The 19,031-nt window shown below is 38.0% G+C and overlaps 3 protein-coding genes across 4 annotated transcripts; 1 reads left to right on the plus strand and 2 right to left on the minus strand.

The window, feature by feature from the left end:
• Nucleotides 1-701: 701 nt before the first annotated feature.
• Nucleotides 702-5,377, minus strand: LOC131324819 (AT-rich interactive domain-containing protein 2-like). Of its 2 annotated transcripts, XM_058356957.1 has the most exons (4): nucleotides 5,225-5,377; nucleotides 5,084-5,128; nucleotides 3,136-3,442; nucleotides 702-1,938 (listed from the first exon to the last, which is right to left on the minus strand). In XM_058356957.1, the coding sequence occupies exons 3-4, from the start codon at nucleotides 3,367-3,369 to the stop codon at nucleotides 964-966; spliced, it is 1,209 nt and encodes a 402-aa protein (XP_058212940.1). In that variant the 5' UTR covers nucleotides 3,370-3,442; nucleotides 5,084-5,128; nucleotides 5,225-5,377; the 3' UTR covers nucleotides 702-963. The 2 variants fall into 2 exon arrangements, with proteins under 2 accessions (XP_058212940.1, XP_058212939.1); XM_058356956.1 differs by lacking the exons at nucleotides 5,084-5,128; nucleotides 5,225-5,377 and having other exon boundaries at nucleotides 3,136-3,700.
• Nucleotides 5,378-13,780: 8,403 nt separating this feature from the next.
• On the plus strand, nucleotides 13,781-19,003 carry LOC131324821 (pentatricopeptide repeat-containing protein At3g09060). Its single transcript, XM_058356958.1, has 5 exons — nucleotides 13,781-13,883; nucleotides 14,213-16,761; nucleotides 16,863-17,032; nucleotides 17,367-17,485; nucleotides 18,372-19,003. The coding sequence occupies exon 2, from the start codon at nucleotides 14,286-14,288 to the stop codon at nucleotides 16,365-16,367; it is 2,082 nt and encodes a 693-aa protein (XP_058212941.1). The 5' UTR covers nucleotides 13,781-13,883; nucleotides 14,213-14,285; the 3' UTR covers nucleotides 16,368-16,761; nucleotides 16,863-17,032; nucleotides 17,367-17,485; nucleotides 18,372-19,003.
• LOC131324822 (uncharacterized) lies at nucleotides 17,217-18,768 on the minus strand. Its single transcript, XM_058356959.1, has 2 exons — nucleotides 18,391-18,768; nucleotides 17,217-17,740 (listed from the first exon to the last, which is right to left on the minus strand). The coding sequence occupies exons 1-2, from the start codon at nucleotides 18,766-18,768 to the stop codon at nucleotides 17,297-17,299; spliced, it is 822 nt and encodes a 273-aa protein (XP_058212942.1). The 3' UTR covers nucleotides 17,217-17,296.
• Nucleotides 19,004-19,031: the final 28 nt, after the last annotated feature.

A 19,031-nucleotide genomic window follows, 5' to 3' on the forward strand; every position in this document is an offset into this window, starting at 1 on the left:
AGTGCAAATAATGGTTTTCCAAGATGTTCTCTAGCTCAACCACAAGTGACAAGATTATAGTATCAAATCAGAAAGAGCCCGCGGATCAAAAAAAAAAATCAGAAAGAGCCCTGCTACACACACAGCAGTCTGTGCACAGATTCCGTTGTGGGGCCCACCACGGGTCCAACACAAATAATCCGAGTCGTTCATTAAATGTAAAACAAGTTTTTGAGGGTTCCCGTAAAAAATTAGCTCAATTCAATACCTATAGATGCTCGATCCAATCGTCTAGCTCTTCATTATTCTTAAATCTGAATGAACAGTTCGACAATTGAAATCGAGCATTTATAGATATCGGATTGAGCTCATTTTTTGCGGGAACCCTTAAAAACATATTTTACATTTAATGAACGGCTTGGATCATTTGTGTGTGACCCATGGTGGGGCCCACATTAAAATATGTGCACAATTTGTGCACAGATTGTCTGTGTGTGTAGACTTTCTGAATCAGAAATTGCAGAAAAAAGGAAAGCCAAATTCAAATCCAGGAAACCCTAGTTACGCGTACCCAAAATGAGAAGCCTAGTTACACCATGCGTAACTAACACTACAAAAATGAGTAGCTGATGCTTTCATGAGTTTCATGCATAACTAATGAGGGAATGAGCCAAAAAATATTTGTCCCGTACATAAAAAACATGCGTAGCATGCACAAAAGATAAGCATAATTCCAAGGTATACCATTGCATAACTACTAATCAGAAAACACGTAGCATACAGAAAAAGAATGTGTAACATACACAGAAAAACGCGTAACACTTCTATGGTTCACCTAGCTTTCTCCTGCTTGAAGGCTACAGAAATCTTGCTAAACTGAAAAAAAAAAACCCTAATGAATCCACCCATTGCAATGGAAAGAATCCCATGTTGAAGTTTTTCTGTTCTACCTAAAAATCATCGTAATGTATCAATGTTGACTTGCTAGGGTGACCTAGTTTGCAGGCTCATACGTCTAGGGATAAACACATTGAAGTAAAAGCTCAAAATGCTCTCTTTTCCCTTCAAAGGAAAGTACTTCAAAGCATGTTTCAAGAAATCCTTTCCCTGGGATAGTGGATACGTTTTTGCAAGCAACTCAAACCTTTCTTGTTCCTTTAATGTCCATGACTTGGAAACGTCTTCTCCCATCTCATCGAACTTCCAGCTCAAGAACGCCGCGCCGAGATCAGATTGCAAACGGAGCCTTTCCTCAATAATGTGGCGTTTCGTGCAATCGATAGACCCAGGAGAAACACATGGGCAGGAGTTTGGTCTCCCTTTCCCAACTGCTCTATCATTGATTTTCTTAGTTCGGCATTTCGGAGGCCAAATTCTGGTGCCCAACCACCTTGAAGTTTTCGAGTCAGAAACTTGAAAGTTGAAACTCTCCTTGTTAGGGGGGCCGTTCCACTCTGGAACATTGGCCTGGAAGCCCGGCCCAACTGGGATAGCCATTCTTTGGAGATGATCACCAATGAAGTTCCTTAACCTGATTGACCGTCGACGTTCCTGAAGATACAATCCTTTTCCCACCTCACAACTTGAGTAGTTTGAACTGTTAATTGAGTCATCATCCCAATCAAATGAGGGTGGATCATGGAGGATTGAACCATTGTCCGATTCTTCAGATTCAAGTGCAGGACATACATTACTTTTGGATGGACCCCTGTCTATTCTATCATCCAGTTGGGAGAATTCTGTGGGTACCTGCTTACCTGAAAAAGTATCCTCAGATGTCACCAGACTCTGTGAACTCTGCGATTTCGAGAGGTGAAAACTTTCACCTGTGTCAACTGAACCAAGCAAGCATTTTCTTTTATTCGCATTTCCAACACTATGCTGATCAGAAATTTCTAAATTCAATCGACGTGCAGCCGCAAAATTGTCTTTTATAAACTGCTGCAGTTTCCGCTTTCTCTGGTAAAAAAGGTCAACTCTGTTCTATTAGAATGAGCAAGAGGAAGAGCTTGAAATGAAAGATGCTTCAAAGTGCAGAAAAAAAATACGAACTTTGGTATCTTAGAGTACAATATTGGCATTGATCTTCGATAGGTATAAAGGGAAAAAGACTAGGCTATTATGTGAATGAATACAGTAATAAATTGGATAGCATCAATGGTCATTCTATTGAATCAAGCTGAAGTTCTGACAGGTGATTCCACTCCTTGTTTTACTTTGTTTCAACAGGAATGTTAACTTAAATGTTAAAACAGCTTGACAGAGTACAAAAATGTATATTTCAGAGAGTTCAAAATAGAAGTTTTCAAGCAACACAACATCTTAATCAAGGCATCAGTAATAAGCATCTGTCGTTTGACATAAGTGAAAGAAAGCAAAAGACCAGAGACTGAGGATCATAACAGTTATGAGAAAGCCAAGTTATGGTTAACGAAACATGCATTTGTAACATTTTAGGTAGATCAAATATGTCAAAGAAAATGAGAAAAACGTTAGCAAAGATGGTTTGACAAAGGGACAGCTCCACCATAAGGATTACTGATTCACATTAACACAACCAGTAGCAAAGGCTACTGGTAGGAAAAAAAAAAAAAAGGATGTTCCTCATCTTACCTGCTGACTAGTAGAGTTAGCATTTAAGGCCTTCTAAGCTATCTAGAAGGCATTTTTAGAAACAAAGCAAAGGCTAATGTACCAAAAAGTTGATGTAGAGGTGCATGATTCCCACAACTTGGTAGTGGTGAGCTAAGAAGTACAAACACTTCAAAGAAGGATACCTGCCCATCTCTGACACGTGAGACATCGACACTTCTCAAACACTGATACTTTCTTTTTTCTAGTCCGATAAATAAGACACATCCCCAACATGTCCATGTCCTAGTTTGGGGACATTATCCTTCTTTTTAGAGAAATAGCGTATTCAAGTGTCCAGGTCATGTCATATCAGTATCATGTGTTCTTGCTTGTTAGGTGGTGAGGAAAAAATTACAGCATGAGGTTAAATCACAATGGCATGTGGCTTCCCCAAGAACATAGGGAACCAGTTTAGAATTGATTTAAGGCTTTGTGCTTACCTTCCAATTCCATAAAGCAAGTATCAAGTGTGAGTGAAATAGGAGGGCATGGTGACCAAAATATACAAACAATTCAGCTTACCCGAGGACATTCAGTAACACTCAAAGCCATAACTTTTCGCACTTTAATGTTTTGATTCCACAATGATCGGACTGAACTCGGTGATGCCCCCGAAGAACAAGGATCTAAGGCAAGTCCTTTTATCCATAACAGCATGTCCAAATCAGAATATTTTCCAAAAACAGATAACCTTCGGATTCCACCTCCTTCAAGCAAATAAGCTTTATCAATTTTCTCCTGTTTGTCGCAATCCATCTTAATTTTGACACAGGGGCCTTCACTTGTGCAATGCAGGGAACTTAGTATCTTAACTCTAGCATATCCAAGGCTGAAAGGAAAAATTAGTGCGTGATGAGCCATGCCAACCCGATCAAATAACACTCAAATGTAGTCTATGATTGTAGGAGTGTCAACAGACTGGTTTGCCAGATGATGTATTGAAGCGAGAAGCAGAAGGGAACCTACGGACTACAGTTCCAGAAAATTAGGAACTGAACCAAACTGTAGAACATTTGGAATCTAACTGCTAAAAGATGGTTGCTTTAATTTCATCCATGTTCTATGCTGAAATATCCATCACTACATAGTAGTATAGTACATACAACTATCTAGTTCAAGAAAATAACATCTTACAAGCATCCGAAAAGGTCAATAAGTATAATTCAACATCCATAGAACGTGTACTTCGTTACTATTTCTATCCCAAAGACTGCATTTATGGAGTGTTATTCATGTAAGTATGAAGGACATGTTGCATATAAATCCATAATATATCTATTCAAATTGGTTATAAATATGGAACTGTTCAGTTTCTTTCTATCCCAATTTTGTAGTCTATATCAGAAATCGAGCAGTAGTTAATGGTTCATAATTACTTGAAACCAGAACAAAGCCTTCCTGGAAGTACAGGACCATACCGCACGGTCTGGATTGGATAAGTTCGGTATTTTTGAACACCCCTGCCTAATCGAGATTGTAAAAGAAAAAAACCCATGTTAATTTCAATTACTTTTGTCCCCAAATGAAAGTTGTTTTCCATTTCATTATAGGTCAAGTACAGTGTAACAGGGATTGGGATTGGGGACCAAATCAATTGATGAAAGTTTAGGAAACATGGCAAAGCAGCACCATAACAAAGGTTATCTGCCTCTGATAGGCGACTTATGCAATCAAATAAGACGTAAAAAATCAAAACAAATTATCAAAAATAATTAACATATAACATAGTTAAAAACCCTATGATATGGATACGTATTCTACTGATTCGTATTGTCTCCATCCAAAAACGATTATCTCATCTCGTATCCTATGATTACATTCATGTATTCCGATTCGGTATATATTCTACGATTACTTAATGAAAAAGAAGTCATGCTATTTTTTAAGAAGCGGAACACCAAAAGCGTTCTTAATTGTTTGATCTAATTATTGCGACATTCAAACCATTAATGAAACCAAAACTCAATCTCTTAGAGCTTGAATAGAAGAAAGAAAAAATTTCAACTATGTTTTGCATGAATCAAATCAGGGCTCTTCTTCCCTTTCTTTGACCAAAGGCTCATAAAGCCTTAATGTGATAGACCCTACCTGGAGACTTGAAAACTTCCATCCTAATAATATGTTTTTCATATATAAAAAACACTTATTTTCATAGATTGTAACTAGGTGTAACAAACTTTTAATTGTGAATTTGCTTTTGTTAACGTGCTTACAATACACATACGCATCCAGATAAAGATTTATGAAACGAAAAAACGATACGTATTTTGATTTGAAAACACTTGCAAATAGTACCATAAAAATTTCATAGTAACACGTGAACTTATGGACTCATGAAAAGGAAAGGAAAAAAAAGATTAAATAAAAAAAAACTCCAAAATTTTCCTATATATACCATTTTTCGTAACTACAAACAAAATACACAAGGTAGACAAAGTAAATAAGTACTACTGACATTTATATGCCATACCTGGCAACATTGAACTCCAAGCACTGAAGAACACAGCACGAAACCCTAATTACAGGGATGGAATATTGTCGGAATCTGGAGAGTGAAAGAGCATTTAGGAATGTAAGCGGATGTAGAAGACACAATTAGAGACAGACGGACCCATTATAGCAACGAACTCCTATATTACTTTCATAAACATTGACTTTTGTAATGTATATTCTGCATTCAGCTCAGCTGTAATGACGTCTGGCGCTTCACTTTCTCTCACAAAATTAGGAGAGAGAATCCATTTTGGGATGGCCACGGGTCACCATCAGCGTGCAGGAGTGCACTGTGCACAATCCGAGAGATTTTTGGGCGCCCAGCGGGCACCGTGCCTGCTGAGCGCATTTATACCTTCCATTTCGGTTTTGAACGGCTGGGATTTGGAAAGAAAGGCTCGGATTTGGAAAGAAAGAGGAGAGAGTGGTGGGGTGGAATGAGAGAGAGAGTTTTAAACTAGGCCATTTTTTAATGGCCCAGATGCGCTACTCGGGCACCACGTGAGCACGGTCACGTGGTACCCACCTGACACTCAAAAATTTCTCCCAAGCCCATCCATCATTTGGCTATCAACGGTGTATGATTTCATCTCGACAATAGACGGCAACAACTTAAGGCCTATGTAGTACAAAAGTGTGCTACAAGGCTGTAGTGCACGATCTGAGCCGTCTATCTCGACAATCAATAGTCGAAATTTCAGCTCTACTCTTTCAAAATTTGAGTCGTCCATTGCAGAGATGAAATCTAAATCATTTATATTCAAGATGGACGACCCACTATCTCTGTTGCAGAAGTTAAAAGTACAAAAATGCTATTTGCACAACTGTTGTATTGGTTGTGCGTGTAATTCTGACCATCTAGATGTATTTGAACGGTCTAGATTTTAAAAAAACTCTTCCAAGGAAAAGTTTAACTTTTATGGGGAAGAGTTCGAGCGAATCTTGGCCATTTATTACAGCAACGGACGATTAGAGATTGGTTGTGTGTTGTATTTTACACAACCGTTGTGTGTGTAGCACTTTTATTAAAAGTACTGGGAAAATTTCAAAAAAGCCTTTGAATTTTTATGAACTTTACAAAAAAACATCTAGACTTTAATTAATGACAAAAGATACCTGAACTTATCATTTCATTAACAATTAGGCACTCGCCATCGAATTCCCCATCTATTTTTTAAGAAATTCAACAGCACACCACTAATCAACTCCACAACCAATCGTCAAAAGCTCTAACCCCAATTTCAGAAATTTTAAATTACTTTAACCTCAACTTCCAAAATATTAACTTTTAACTATTTTTTTTAGTAATAAATAAATATGCAATAAAAAAATTTCTTACTATTTTTCAAAAATTACTTTCACCCCTTTTTTTTAACTATTTACGAAAATTACTTTTAATCCCGTTTTTTAATTTTCAAATCATACATTTCCCTCACTCTCTCTCTCTTTTAAAAAAAAAAAAAAAAATCAACCCTAGACCACCAATTAGCCCCATAACCAACCGATATGGGAATTTCAGATTTCTTCGAATCCAAACCTTAAATCTCGTAGAGAGAGAGAGAGAGAGAGAGAGAGAGAGAGAGAGAGAGAGAGGTAATTTAAAAATAAAAAATAGGGGTGAAAGTAATTTTTGATAAATAGTAAAAAAAAAATGTTGCACATTTGCTTACATCTAAAAAATAAAAAGTTGAAAGTAATTTTTGAAAGTAAAAAGAAAAAAAAGGGTTAAAAAAAGGAGGTTGAAAGTAATTTTGAATTTCTAAAATTTGGGCTTGGACTTTGGTGGTTGGTTGTGGGGTTGATTGGTAGTGTGAGGTCAAATTTTTTTTTAAAAAAAAAGAGGGAGGGGGGGGTGGGGGGTGGGGAATTTAGAAGTAAAAAAAAGGAGAATTAAAGTTATTTTTGTAAATAGTAAAAAATGGGGTTAAAGTAAGTTTTGATAAATAATAAGAAAAAAAGAACTTTATTACATATTTATTTACTACTAAAATAAAATAAAGAGTTAAAAGTAAAAAAAAGAAGGAAGGTTTACACCTTCCATTAGCTCCATCCATTATAAGTTGAAGGAATTGGATAGTGGGGGTCTAATTGTTTACGGAATGGTAAGTTTTTTTTTTGTTATTAGTTAAAGTTCAGGTGTTTTACACGTGATCCAGGGGGTGGGCAGTCGGGAATGAGTGAGGGTGGCGAATAAGGCGTGGTAGGGGTAGTGGCAAAGCCAGAATTTTCGATATCAATTAAACAACCCTTAAACTTTGTAAGGAATCGTATTGAAAATAAGAAAAACTAAGGTTGCGCAAGGTCCGGATTGGTTCGGTTCTCTAAAAAATCAGTAACTAGACCATTCTAGACGGTTTTAGAAAATTAAGAACCAAAACCTAACTAATATATGTGTGGAACCTGACCAGAACCAAACTGCAGGACGGGTCCAATTTTGGTTTTGTTCTGGTTCTATTCAATTAGTATCCAAACACTTAGGGGTTTGGTAGGGTTGAGTAAAGATTATAGAAAGATATTCTGCTCGAATAGAAAAGGTAGGAAGAAAGTATTCGAGTAAGAAAAAATGAAACTGGGTACGCTCAATACTCTTAAGAATCCTCAATGGTTTGGATTCCTATAAATATACTACTAGTATATCAAAACTTTCCTAACAAATAAGATTTATTCTCTACATAAATTAACTTTAATAAGGAAAAGATGTCACGAAAAAGATTAACTTACCAAACAAAATACATAATTATACATATATATGTATTATTTTTTATATATTAGTTCTAAACGATCCAGTTCAGTTCTAACTACGAATCTTGAATTGAAAATTAGTAACCGAAATCAAATTAATGATTCTTATTTTTTGAAACCATAACTTGACCAATGAACTGAAGAACTAGACGAAATAAAACAATTCAGTCCAATCAGACCGATTTTGCAGTTTGAGCGACTTTCTTGAGTTCCCCTAAGAAAAACGCAAGAACAAAAACCAGTGATAACATGGACAGATTAGGTAACAAAAAAAATATTAAAAACCCTACAGGGCAGAACTTAGGATTTACCTCAACTCCTGCGACACGAATGCTGGTTGACTTGTTTCTTTACTGAACTAGACTGCTACAGGACACCGATTACTCGTACCTCCCGATTTTCTGTTGTATTCCCTTATATCTCAATCACGTACCCAAGTGTTGACTCCTACGTGAACTCTGTGTTTTCTCTCTCGCAGCCCACTTTTTGAGTTATGAAAACACATGAGACCTGGAGAAACGATATATTTATATAGGGCTAAGACAGGGACCTAAGGGGAAATAAATTTGGGCTTTTTATGCAAATAAAAAAATCCTAATCCTACCAAGAATATATTTCTTATTTCACAAAATTATTATTCACACCAATAAAGAATTACTATGATGCACTCAGCCACTCACGTCCTTATCTCAATTATATTTCGATCTCCATTTTATTAAATACTTGTTATCACCCCACGTTTAAGATTATTGATATCGGTTGATTAAATTGAATTACTGACAATAATATTTAATCAACATCTATAAAATTTCATGAAATTGTCCACTTAATATTCAATTGTCCATATGCAGGATTTGACATAATTAAAATTTATAAGTTACTCAATGGTATATCACCAATCTTTATCGGAATGTGAATTCCATGGATTAATAATAACAAACTATCATACATGTAATCTTGTGGCCCAACTCACCAGAATATTGATCCCCAAAGGAATCTCATTATCTATTGAATCAAAATCAATTAACAATAAATGTATATATTTGTTAATTACCTTTGAATTAAGAATATAAGTATGCATAATAACCATGAGGTCTTAATTATTTTATAAAGTCAATAGAAAAACATTTACCTCAAAGTGATAATGTTCAATACACACAAGACAAGTACCATTTTCCATAGTCAAGATAAACCTACTAAAACGATGTCCTACAGCTCTACGAATGATGTGTCCAGTTCCAACTACAATTGTGAAGCATATCCTATATTCCACAAGACTCGATAACCCAATTTTTCGTGTACAAATTAAACTCTACACACCGAATCATCTACTATATAAAATAAGAGACACAAATGCACAACATACAATAATATTATGCAAATATTATCCATAAATGCACTGAAAATTTTCATTTATTTTTTTGTATATAAATTAAAATTTTCTTAGTATTGTCAGCGCTGAGTTACTCATGCAAGGTTAAAAATATGAAAATCCAAGTAAATTTGGACCCAAAATATTATAGCTCAATAAAATAAAATAAGTTCAGCCTAAATAAGTTTCACCGTTAAAGAATCTAAAACTTTCAGCGGTGTAAAAAAAACAAAAGTAACAAGTGGAGTACTATTCTTTTTTCACGTGAGTAACAAATATTATACTTTTTTCTCCGTATTTTTATGACGAATACATCTAAAACTTCGCTCCAATCATATAACGTAAGCATGGGCGGTTTTACTAGTCTTTGCAAGGGTTCGAGCGAACCCATTGGGATAAAAAAAAAATACTAATTTTTTATATTTTTTTATAATTTAATTTTTCTTTATTATTGTTGCACTGGGTCATCCGTGCATAACCAATATAAGCGAAAATCTACTTAAACCTGTGAGTAAATAGATAGTGTATGACGACAAAGTAAAATTAATCAGACTCAATTTATTTATAATTAAATAAAAATTTGCACTTAAGATAGAGTTTTGCATTGCAAAAAATTTCTACACAATTTTGTCACCGCTGAATTGAAATCTTGGAGCTGCCACTCTAAAATATTCTCATCAAAAGTGCGGTCTTTCTACTAGGCTAACAATAAACAAACAACAAAACAAGGAAAATACATATTCATGTGCAGTATTTATGCATTTTAGTACACATTCACATACTTATTATTATCAGTCTAATTTAGAATTTCCCATAAACTATTATTATCAATATCAGAAGCTAACTTTATAGCTTTTTGTTTTAATATGAGAATTTTTCTACAATCCCGACTGCATCAAATTTTTACCTCAAACAATAAGATTTTACCTCCAAAGAAAAAATCACATTAATAGTACAAATGCAAAAAAGAAAAGCATATTGTGCATTAATGTGCCTCGAAACTCTCACCCAAACTAAAATATTGAGATTCACCTCCGTGTGGGGATTCTCCATTAAAGATTGACATAATTTGCACAAAGTCAGTATAGAAGACATATTTGGGCTATTTAATCTCTCTCTCTCCTTTATCCAGAGAACAAAACCCCCAAATTTGGTTTGGCCGGGATGGGGCTGCCACCTCCTCTTTTCCCCTCCTCCTCTTCTGGCTTTTCCCCCATCTCCCTCTCTTTCCCTCCCCTCTCTGTTTTCTTGGTTTGGAACCTCTCTGTTTGGGTTGGGTTTCGGGTGTGCTCCGATAGATGAGTCCTAGGCCAGAGGCTTGTGTTCTCTTTCTCTTCCAGCTCCTCCTCGGCCCCCTTCTCTGGTAGCTGTGTTCGGCGGGCGGCGGTGGTGGGGCGGCGGTTTGTGGGTGGGTGGTGTGGTTGAGATTTGGGGTTTTTTTCCTTTCCGTTTTGTTTTCATTTGTCGGTGTTTTACAGGTTTCCTCCGGCTGGTTTCCCCAGTCCAAATTTGTATTGGTCTGGGTTTCCCCAGATCCGGTGGGTGGTGATGGTGTGTAAATAAGATGTGTGTGTTGTTTGCTACTGTCTCTTGTTTCTTTGTGGCGCTATGCGGTGGCTGGATGGAGTTGGTGTTCGGCGCTTAATCTAGTTGCTTGGTGGTGTTGTGGCAATAGAAGCGAGTGTTGGAGGTGACGAAATAAGGCTCTGGGCGTGGCCCTAGGCCATGATTCGTTGTCAGCAGAAGGGGTGATCGGCAAGGGAGTTTCCACGATCATCGGCGCCATAAGGCCAGTGATCGAAGATCCTGCCTGGGATTCCTACTTCGATCTCCGTGTCCAGAGCCTGTCGTGCCAGCGGAGGCTTGCCGGAGATGTTTCTCCATTCCTCCGAGTTGAGTTCCAGTTGGTGCCTCAATCGTCGGTATCAGTTGGTGCCTCAATCGTCGGTACCAGGTGGTTCCTCTCAGCTGGCGTCGGCCGTCGTGCTTTGTGGATTCCATCCACGATGGTCGTGTGTTGTCTTTCTTGTCTGTTTTTTACTCCTGTTTCCATCGGCTTGTATAGTTTATCTCTGATAGGGTTCCTTCATCATGCTGGGGCGGTTAGTGGTTAGATGACTGGCTCCTCGTGTCCCGACCCTTTTGTGGCGGTGAGTCGTGCACAGGTCTAATTACTAGCTTTGCAGTTTTGATCGCTGCTCCTGGGTCACATGTGCTTAGTGTTTTCCTTCGGTGATGGTTTGCTGTAGGTTCCCTTCCTCTGTATTAGGATGGATTCGCTGTATTTAGCCTATTTTGGCTGTTAATGAAATGGGTTTTTCTCAAAAAAAAAAAATATGGAAGACATATATGTAGACTAGGGTGTTCGGACAAATAAGCCAAAGTGGCTTATTTTTTGTCCTTATTCAAATTTTTTTCGTATCACTTGGCTTATCCTCATTTTTTTGGGGATTATTGCATCTTCATGACGAGAGAAATCTAAAAAGTATAAAATTTTGATCGAAATCCAATATTTTTTGAATAAAGACGAAAAAGTGGCTTATTGGCTTATTTTTATTTTTATGTGGGTTATTTGGCTCATTTTTTACGGGAAAGCCAATGGCTTTTTTAAAATTGAATGGAGAGTTTGCAAAAAAAACTTTCAAGAATCTTGACATTATTGGTGTTAAAAATTTTTACTACAACATTTTATAATCGACGAGAACGAGAAAGAAAGTTCTAGAAGAAAGAATGTAAAACATGGGAGAAAGTTCTCAGTATGTAGGCTTAGCTAAATTTTTTTTTAAGGGTTTTGTCCTTATTTAAAAAAAATATGTTCGTTAATTTTGTACTAAACTTTTGTGAATTATTGATTCATTTTGACTAGAGAAATTGGAAAAGTAATATTTGTTTTACTTTTATACAGTTATTTTGAACAATAACCACTTTTCAAAAAAAAAAAGGTAAATTTTTTTTATTTGACTGGATAAAAGTAAGAAGTCAAATAAGTCACTTTTTGAACCTTTTTAGTTTGAAAGTGAATATTTCTCAAAATATTTAGGTAAAATTAATTTTTTTTTACTTATACGATTCCTCTTGTCGAGATGAATAAATAATTTATAAAAATTTGGCGCAAAAGTACTAATGGACGCAATTTTTTTTTGAATAAAGACAACTTTCAACAGGGCGTTCACGCTAATGAATAACTTATTAGTTTTGTTTTTATTCAAATTTTTTTTGTGTTTATTAGTTTTACGCCAAATTTTTATGTGATATTGGTTTGTCTCGACGAGAGAAACCCGAAAGATAAAAAATTATTGCTGTGTTTGGATGGGTTTTTGAGAATTTTTGGATTTGATTTTTTGGATAATGAGTGGAGAGAGAAATTAGGATAATAATTGAAAATATGAATAATGAGTGGAGAAAGATAGAGAGAAAAATGAAAAAAATAATTGGAGATAAAGGTAATATTCTATTCTAGTCTATCTATCTAAGAGAGGGAGAGGGAGAGACGTGGGGATTGGGTGTGAATATGGATAAAAAATTATTATACGCCTTTGGAGCACAGTCACATGATGTCCCATACTTATTCTCCACCACACATACATTTTTTCAGTGCATAGAATGTGCATGAATAATGTTAGCGTGAAAAAATTGAATTATCCTTTTTATCAAATACTGTTGTGCTCGTACTTTTGATGCGCGGGACCAAAAAGCACCAATATGAATTTTTTGCCCCGTACATCGAATGGGCATCAACTAGCGTTAAACCTGTTTGATACATTGGGCCGGAAAAAACCAATGTCATTTTTTAAACCCGTATATCGGACGAGTACAACGCTAATATACACTAAGCAAATGTGTTTTGTCAATAAAAACATCCAAACCCCCAATCCAAATTTTCTAGATTTTTGGATTTTTTTTGTTTATAAAGATTGAGAGAGAGATAAACGTGTTAGTGTATAAAATGAAACTAATACTAGCGTGCATCGAACACGAGATCGGAAAAATATTTAATTGTTTTTTTTAATTAACGTTCGCTTGATTCACGGGAGCACCGCCACTTGGTACCCCAAATGCATTTTCCATCAAACATAACTTTCATTGGATAGAATGAGACCAATTAGCATTGTGCCCGTAAAAAATATTAAACTATTATTTTTCTTAATTAGCATTGTGCCCATTTAATACAGGTGACTGAAAATAAAACCAAAATATATGGTGCATAAGAGCATCTCCAACCTTAAATTGGGGATGTCAATTTTTTTTGAAGGCTGATGTGGCATTTTGGCTTCTCCAATTTGACATCAAAGCCTTCCTTTCCAATCCTTATGCCAAATTCTATTTATTTGACATTAAACTATCCTTCTCCAACTCTTACTGTCAAAATCCAAACAATCATTTTTGAAATTTGGCAGACAAGAGGTAGGTAGTCAAAGTTGGCATGCTTCCTCCCTCTTCATACATGTCAAATGCCACGTAGAATTGGGCCTAATAGAAGACATCTCGATTGAAAAGTGAATTGATGCTAAAAGTTACCGTTGCACTGTCCACGTCATGTTTGACATCTGGGAGATGCTCTAAGTTATTCATTAGCGCGAACATCTGACCTAGTTTGACATCGCAAAGCCAAGGTTTTTCCGTATCCAAAAAGATCAACTCCGTCGCTGGCCGAAAACCTCACCTCCGACTAGGGGTGTGCAAAAAAACCGAGACCCGACCTGAAGGGTTTCGGGCGGGGCCGAACATGTGGTTCGGTCTGGTACGGGTACATGTTTCCAAAAAAATCAGTCTTCGGTCCGGGGCTCGGGGGCTGTTTTTTCTTACCCGACCCGACCCGATTAAAAAGGTAACGAATTCATATAGTTTACTTCGGTTTTGGTCGGACCCGTCGGACCCGACCAAAACCCGACCTGATCCGACCAAAAAAATTGGTTACACGGCCGGGTATCCCCCTCCTTCAGTTCGGGGTCGGGGCCGAACCCGACCCGTCCGACCCGTGCACACCCCTACCTCCGACCACAAACCACTCACCTGAAAACCATGGCCCTAAAAACAAAATGATAAGTAAACACAAACATAACTCATGGCAGAGTTACCCAAATCTCTCTCTCCTCACCACCTCCTCACCCTCCTCAAATCCCAGAACAACCCCGCCTCAGCCCTCTCCCTCTTCTACTCCGCCCCCAAAACCCACCCTAATTACATCCATACCCCCGCCGTCTTCCACCACATCCTCCGCCTCCTCTCCCACCACCCCACCCTCCTCCCTCACTTGACCCGAATTATCCACCTCATCCGCGCCCAAAACCTCACATGCCCCGAAGACATCCCACTCACCGTCATCAAAACCTATTCGAAAAACCTAATGGTCGATAAGGCCGTGTTTGTTTTCCAGAGGATGAAAGAGTTTTTCGGGTGCGAACCGGGTATAAGGTCGTACAACTGTTTGTTGAACACGTTCGTTGTGGGTAACCAGTGGGACAGGGCGGAGTTGTTTTTTAAGCACTTGCAGAAAATGGGTGTGTCTCCCAATTTGGAGAGTTACAATGTTTTGGTTAAGATTTCGTGCAAGAAGTTGCGATTCAGTGAGGCGAGGGAGTTGTTGGAGTGGATGTGGGTGTGGGGACTGAAGCCCGATGTTGTTAGCTACGGTACGGTGATTAATGGGCTCGCGAAGAGTGGGGATTTGTCGGGCGCGTTGATGGTGTTCGACGAAATGTCTGAGAGAGGGGTGAGTCCTGATGTGATGAGTTATAACATTTTGATTGATGGGTTTTTCAAGAAAGGCGATTCTGTTGGGGGCATGGAGATTTGGGAGAGGTTGGTGAAGGATTCGGGCGTGTATCCGAATGTTGTTACTTACAATGTTGTGATTAGTGGGTTGTGCAAGTGTGGGAAGTTCGATGAAAGTTTGGAATTTTGGCAGCGACTTAAGAGGAATGATCGGAGGCAGGATTTGTTTACTTATAGTAGTTTGATACATGGGTTGGGTAAGTGTGGAAATGTGGATGGGGCTTCGAGAGTGTATGGAGAAATGGTTGAGAGCGGAGTGTCTCCGGATGTGGTGGTATATAATGCGTTGCTCAATGGCTATTGCCAAGCTGCAAAGATTAAAGAGTCCTTCGAGTTGTGGGATTTGATGGGTAAAGAGGGAAAGCGTAATGCCGTGAGTTTCAACATTTTGATCAGGGGGTTGCTTGAGAATGGCATGGTGGACGAAGGAATTTCTATGTGGGAACGCGTGGCTGATAACAATTGTCTAGTAGATTCCACAACGTATGGTGTGCTGATTCATGGATTGTGTAAGAATGGGTACTGGAACAAGGCTTTAGTGGTCCTAAGAGAGGCAGAAGATAGAGGAGATGCTCTAAATATTTGTGCATATTCATCCATGATCAATGGGTTATGTGGAGTAGGGAGGTTGAGTGAAGCAGTTCGCTTGCTTGACGAAATGAGAGGGCATGGCTGTCAGCCAAATTCATATGTTTTCAATGCACTGCTAAATGGATTGATCCGAGCTTCCAAAATCGAGGATGCTATTCAGTTATTCAAAGAAATGACAACAAAGGATTGCTCTCCTAATGTTGTTTCCTACAACACGCTCATTAATGGGCTATGCAAAGTGGAGAGATTCAGTGAAGCCTATAACTTTGTGAAGGAAATGCTGGAAAAAGGATGGAAGGCGGACATGATCACTTACAGCTTGTTGATGGATGGTCTCTACCAAAGTAAGAAGGTTGACATGGCCATTAACTTGTGGTTTCAAGTTCTCGATCATGGGCTGCAGCCTGATGTGATTATGCACAATATTATGATTCATGGGCTATGCTCTGTAGGCAAAGTGGAAGATGCTTTGCACTTATACTCGAAAATGGGTGAACACCACTGTGTTCCGAATCTTGTGACCCACAATACACTAATGGAGGGGCTTTACAAAACCCGAGAATGCCAAAAGGCATCTATTATTTGGGCCCGAATTTTAGGAAAAGGGTTACAACCAGATATAATCTCCTATAATATTATTCTGAAAGGGCTTTGTTCTTGTAATAGAATATGTGATGCCATTGTGTTCTTGAATGATGCTTTGACAAGGGGAATTCTTCCTACTTACATTACATGGAGCATACTTGTAAGAGCTGTGCTGAATCATGGGGCTGTGACATGACCCTTGCATTGGAAGTGAGCTTCTGACTCCCTGCTACTCTTTTTGTTTCCCTAAGTTGATTTTATAAGGTTTTTTTTTTTTGTTTGTTTGCCAAAGCCGATATACATCAGTGGGTTAGAGAGTTAGGTGTTAGTGGGGGAAATGGGAAGGGTGGCCACCACATAAGTGGGGCACACGGCATGGGAATCGAACCCAGCCAAATGAAAGGGGCTTCAAGTGCTCTAACCAACTGAGACATGCCCACTTTCAAGTTGATTTTATAAGTTGCAAATGCAATTTAGCTGTGAAAATGAAGGTAATAACTGATGCAGCTATCGCTCTTAGTCTGAGTTTCCACAGGTGTTTGAATTTGTAGCCAAAATGCTCGTCTGTGGATTGGAAGAATTTCTTTGAGGTATGAATAACTATTTCTTGAATTCTTTGCTTGAAGTCTGCTGCGATTTTCTTACTTCTGCTGTAGTATCCAAGTTACTAATTTTGAATCCATTGCTGCAGGTGGTTGGTTGAATAATGGTCAGCTAGTTGGAAAATGGTGATTTTTGCTACCCAACCAGTAATGCCTAGCCTTGCTACTCATGGATCTATCTACATATGCTCAGGATTAGGCACGTCCGCAAAATTTGGCAATGGAACCAGTATTGCTGGTAGCATCTAACTCATTAGATGTAAAAAGCTTCTTTGTCTCTGTTTTCTTTTGCAAAATGATGTATAAAAGGGTACAATTTTAAAGCATCATGCACAGTAACTAAGTTACATGGGTTTTGGTGATCAAGGAATATGACCAAAACTAGTTGTCGATGCAAAAGTAAAGTTGCTTGATGTATCAGCTCTAAGTTGTAAAGATCACACTTGGAGTTATATCTCATGCTATATTTCTATCTGGTAATAAGTGTCACAACAAAACAATTAGACTGAGGAAAGAAAAAACATCAATCTTTCTTGTCCTCACTTTTCTCCTTTTCTGTTTTTTCTGTTTTTGACAATATGTTCTGCTCGTAGATGAGTTGGGAAATCAAACCCACCAAAATCGCTCCAAGAATCGCAACCTTTTGCCATCTGGTTGAAGAAGAGATCAACGAATCAGCGATCCCGGCGGCGACCAAGCCAATCAATGCGAGGTAAATATTCCGCCTAGTCTTTGATCCGGCACTGTCTATGGTAATCTCCTTAATCTTCTGCATTTCCTCTTTAGCTTTTGCTTTGTCAATAGGCTTCCCCTGCCCCAAGTTCTTAAAGAATAGCCCTTCATTCCTGTCTTTCTCTATCAGGCCTTCAACTTCTGCTAACTTCTTTTGATTCTCCTCAATCTTAGCTTTGTTCAACTCTGCAGATTCTTCAAATGCTTGCATTTGGCTGTCTAGATCCCCCATTATCTGTAAAACACAAATGACATTAACCGGGTAATATATCCAAAAAGAAAAAGAAAAAATCATTAGAGGATTCTGTTTAGTTGTGGTTTTGTTTCTAGAATCAATTTTGCAAGATGCTTCTCAAAATTTACTGTTGAAAACAAGAGATTGAATCGAGGAACTCAAGGGTGGTATGTCGTGGAACCATGCTCCCAAAGAAACCAGAAGGCATCATAGAGGTAAGGCCCAGAGACTGTCCAATTTTTGCTCATAACCTTGCTTCCTTCATTCAAAATCCAGAGCACTGCTAAGGTGTGGTTATTTCAGTGATAAAACTTCCTGAGAGCAGTCACTTTGTGCATATATTGCAAAATATTAGATTTGTTTCTATTTCTCCCCGTCCATACCCCATTGATTGGGGATTACATGGATTCTACTGTTGTTGTATAAGTATTGTTGAAAACATAACCAATCGCTGTTTTGATATTCCATTCACTTTCTAGCCTAATTGTTTTTGAGAAAATGAATAAAGATTTGTTTTCTTCATTAGAACTCCGACAAAACTAAGTTCCGTAAACTGTCAACTGCTTTGTGTGTGTTTGTGTGTTTTGAGATATGAATCTTGAAAGCATAGACTGAAAACTACCCAAAACAGGTTAAGAAGTTGAGGAGACCTTGGCACTGGCTTCATTGAGATCTCTAAGAGCATTTTCTCCAAACTGGTCGAGCTCGGCATTGGCTTCTTCAGCGAATTTGGTTAGATAGGTGGACCGCTCGTCCAAGTAATCGGTGAGGCGGACTTTTTGCGCTTCAAGCATTGCAATTTTGGCAAGCAGTTCCTGTTTTTGAACATCTCCTTCAGGTTGGGATTCCTCGGCATTGGATTCTTTGGATTTGCAGAGTGAGATTAGTGTGGGATTCTTCGTGTGGAGTACTCTTGTGTGGAAAAGGGCATGCTTTGGAGCGAAGGAGGTCTGCATGGCTTTGAGGGAAATCATCATTTTTGGAGAGAGAGAGAGAGAGGCAGTAGAAGTGTTTTCAGAGCCTCTCATTCAATGTACCTTATCTAGTTTGACCATATAGTGTATATCCTGCTGTTGGGCCACTTCAGAGAATGTACACAACAATACTTGGTCAGAGCGTAGTAAAAAATCCTAGTAATTGCAGGTTTTTTAGTTTTAATTAGCCATTTTCTGGTTTATGTAATTTTTTTTTAATATCTTTTACTATTAAAGTGATGAGACAGAATTTTAATAGAAGGAGAGAGTCTGAACTTTTTTTACTCCCCACGTCCCTGATTTTTGGTCCCAGTTGA

The sequence above is a fragment of the Rhododendron vialii genome, chromosome 4a (genome assembly GCF_030253575.1).
Source record: "Rhododendron vialii isolate Sample 1 chromosome 4a, ASM3025357v1".
Lineage (NCBI taxonomy): Eukaryota > Viridiplantae > Streptophyta > Magnoliopsida > Ericales > Ericaceae > Rhododendron > Rhododendron vialii.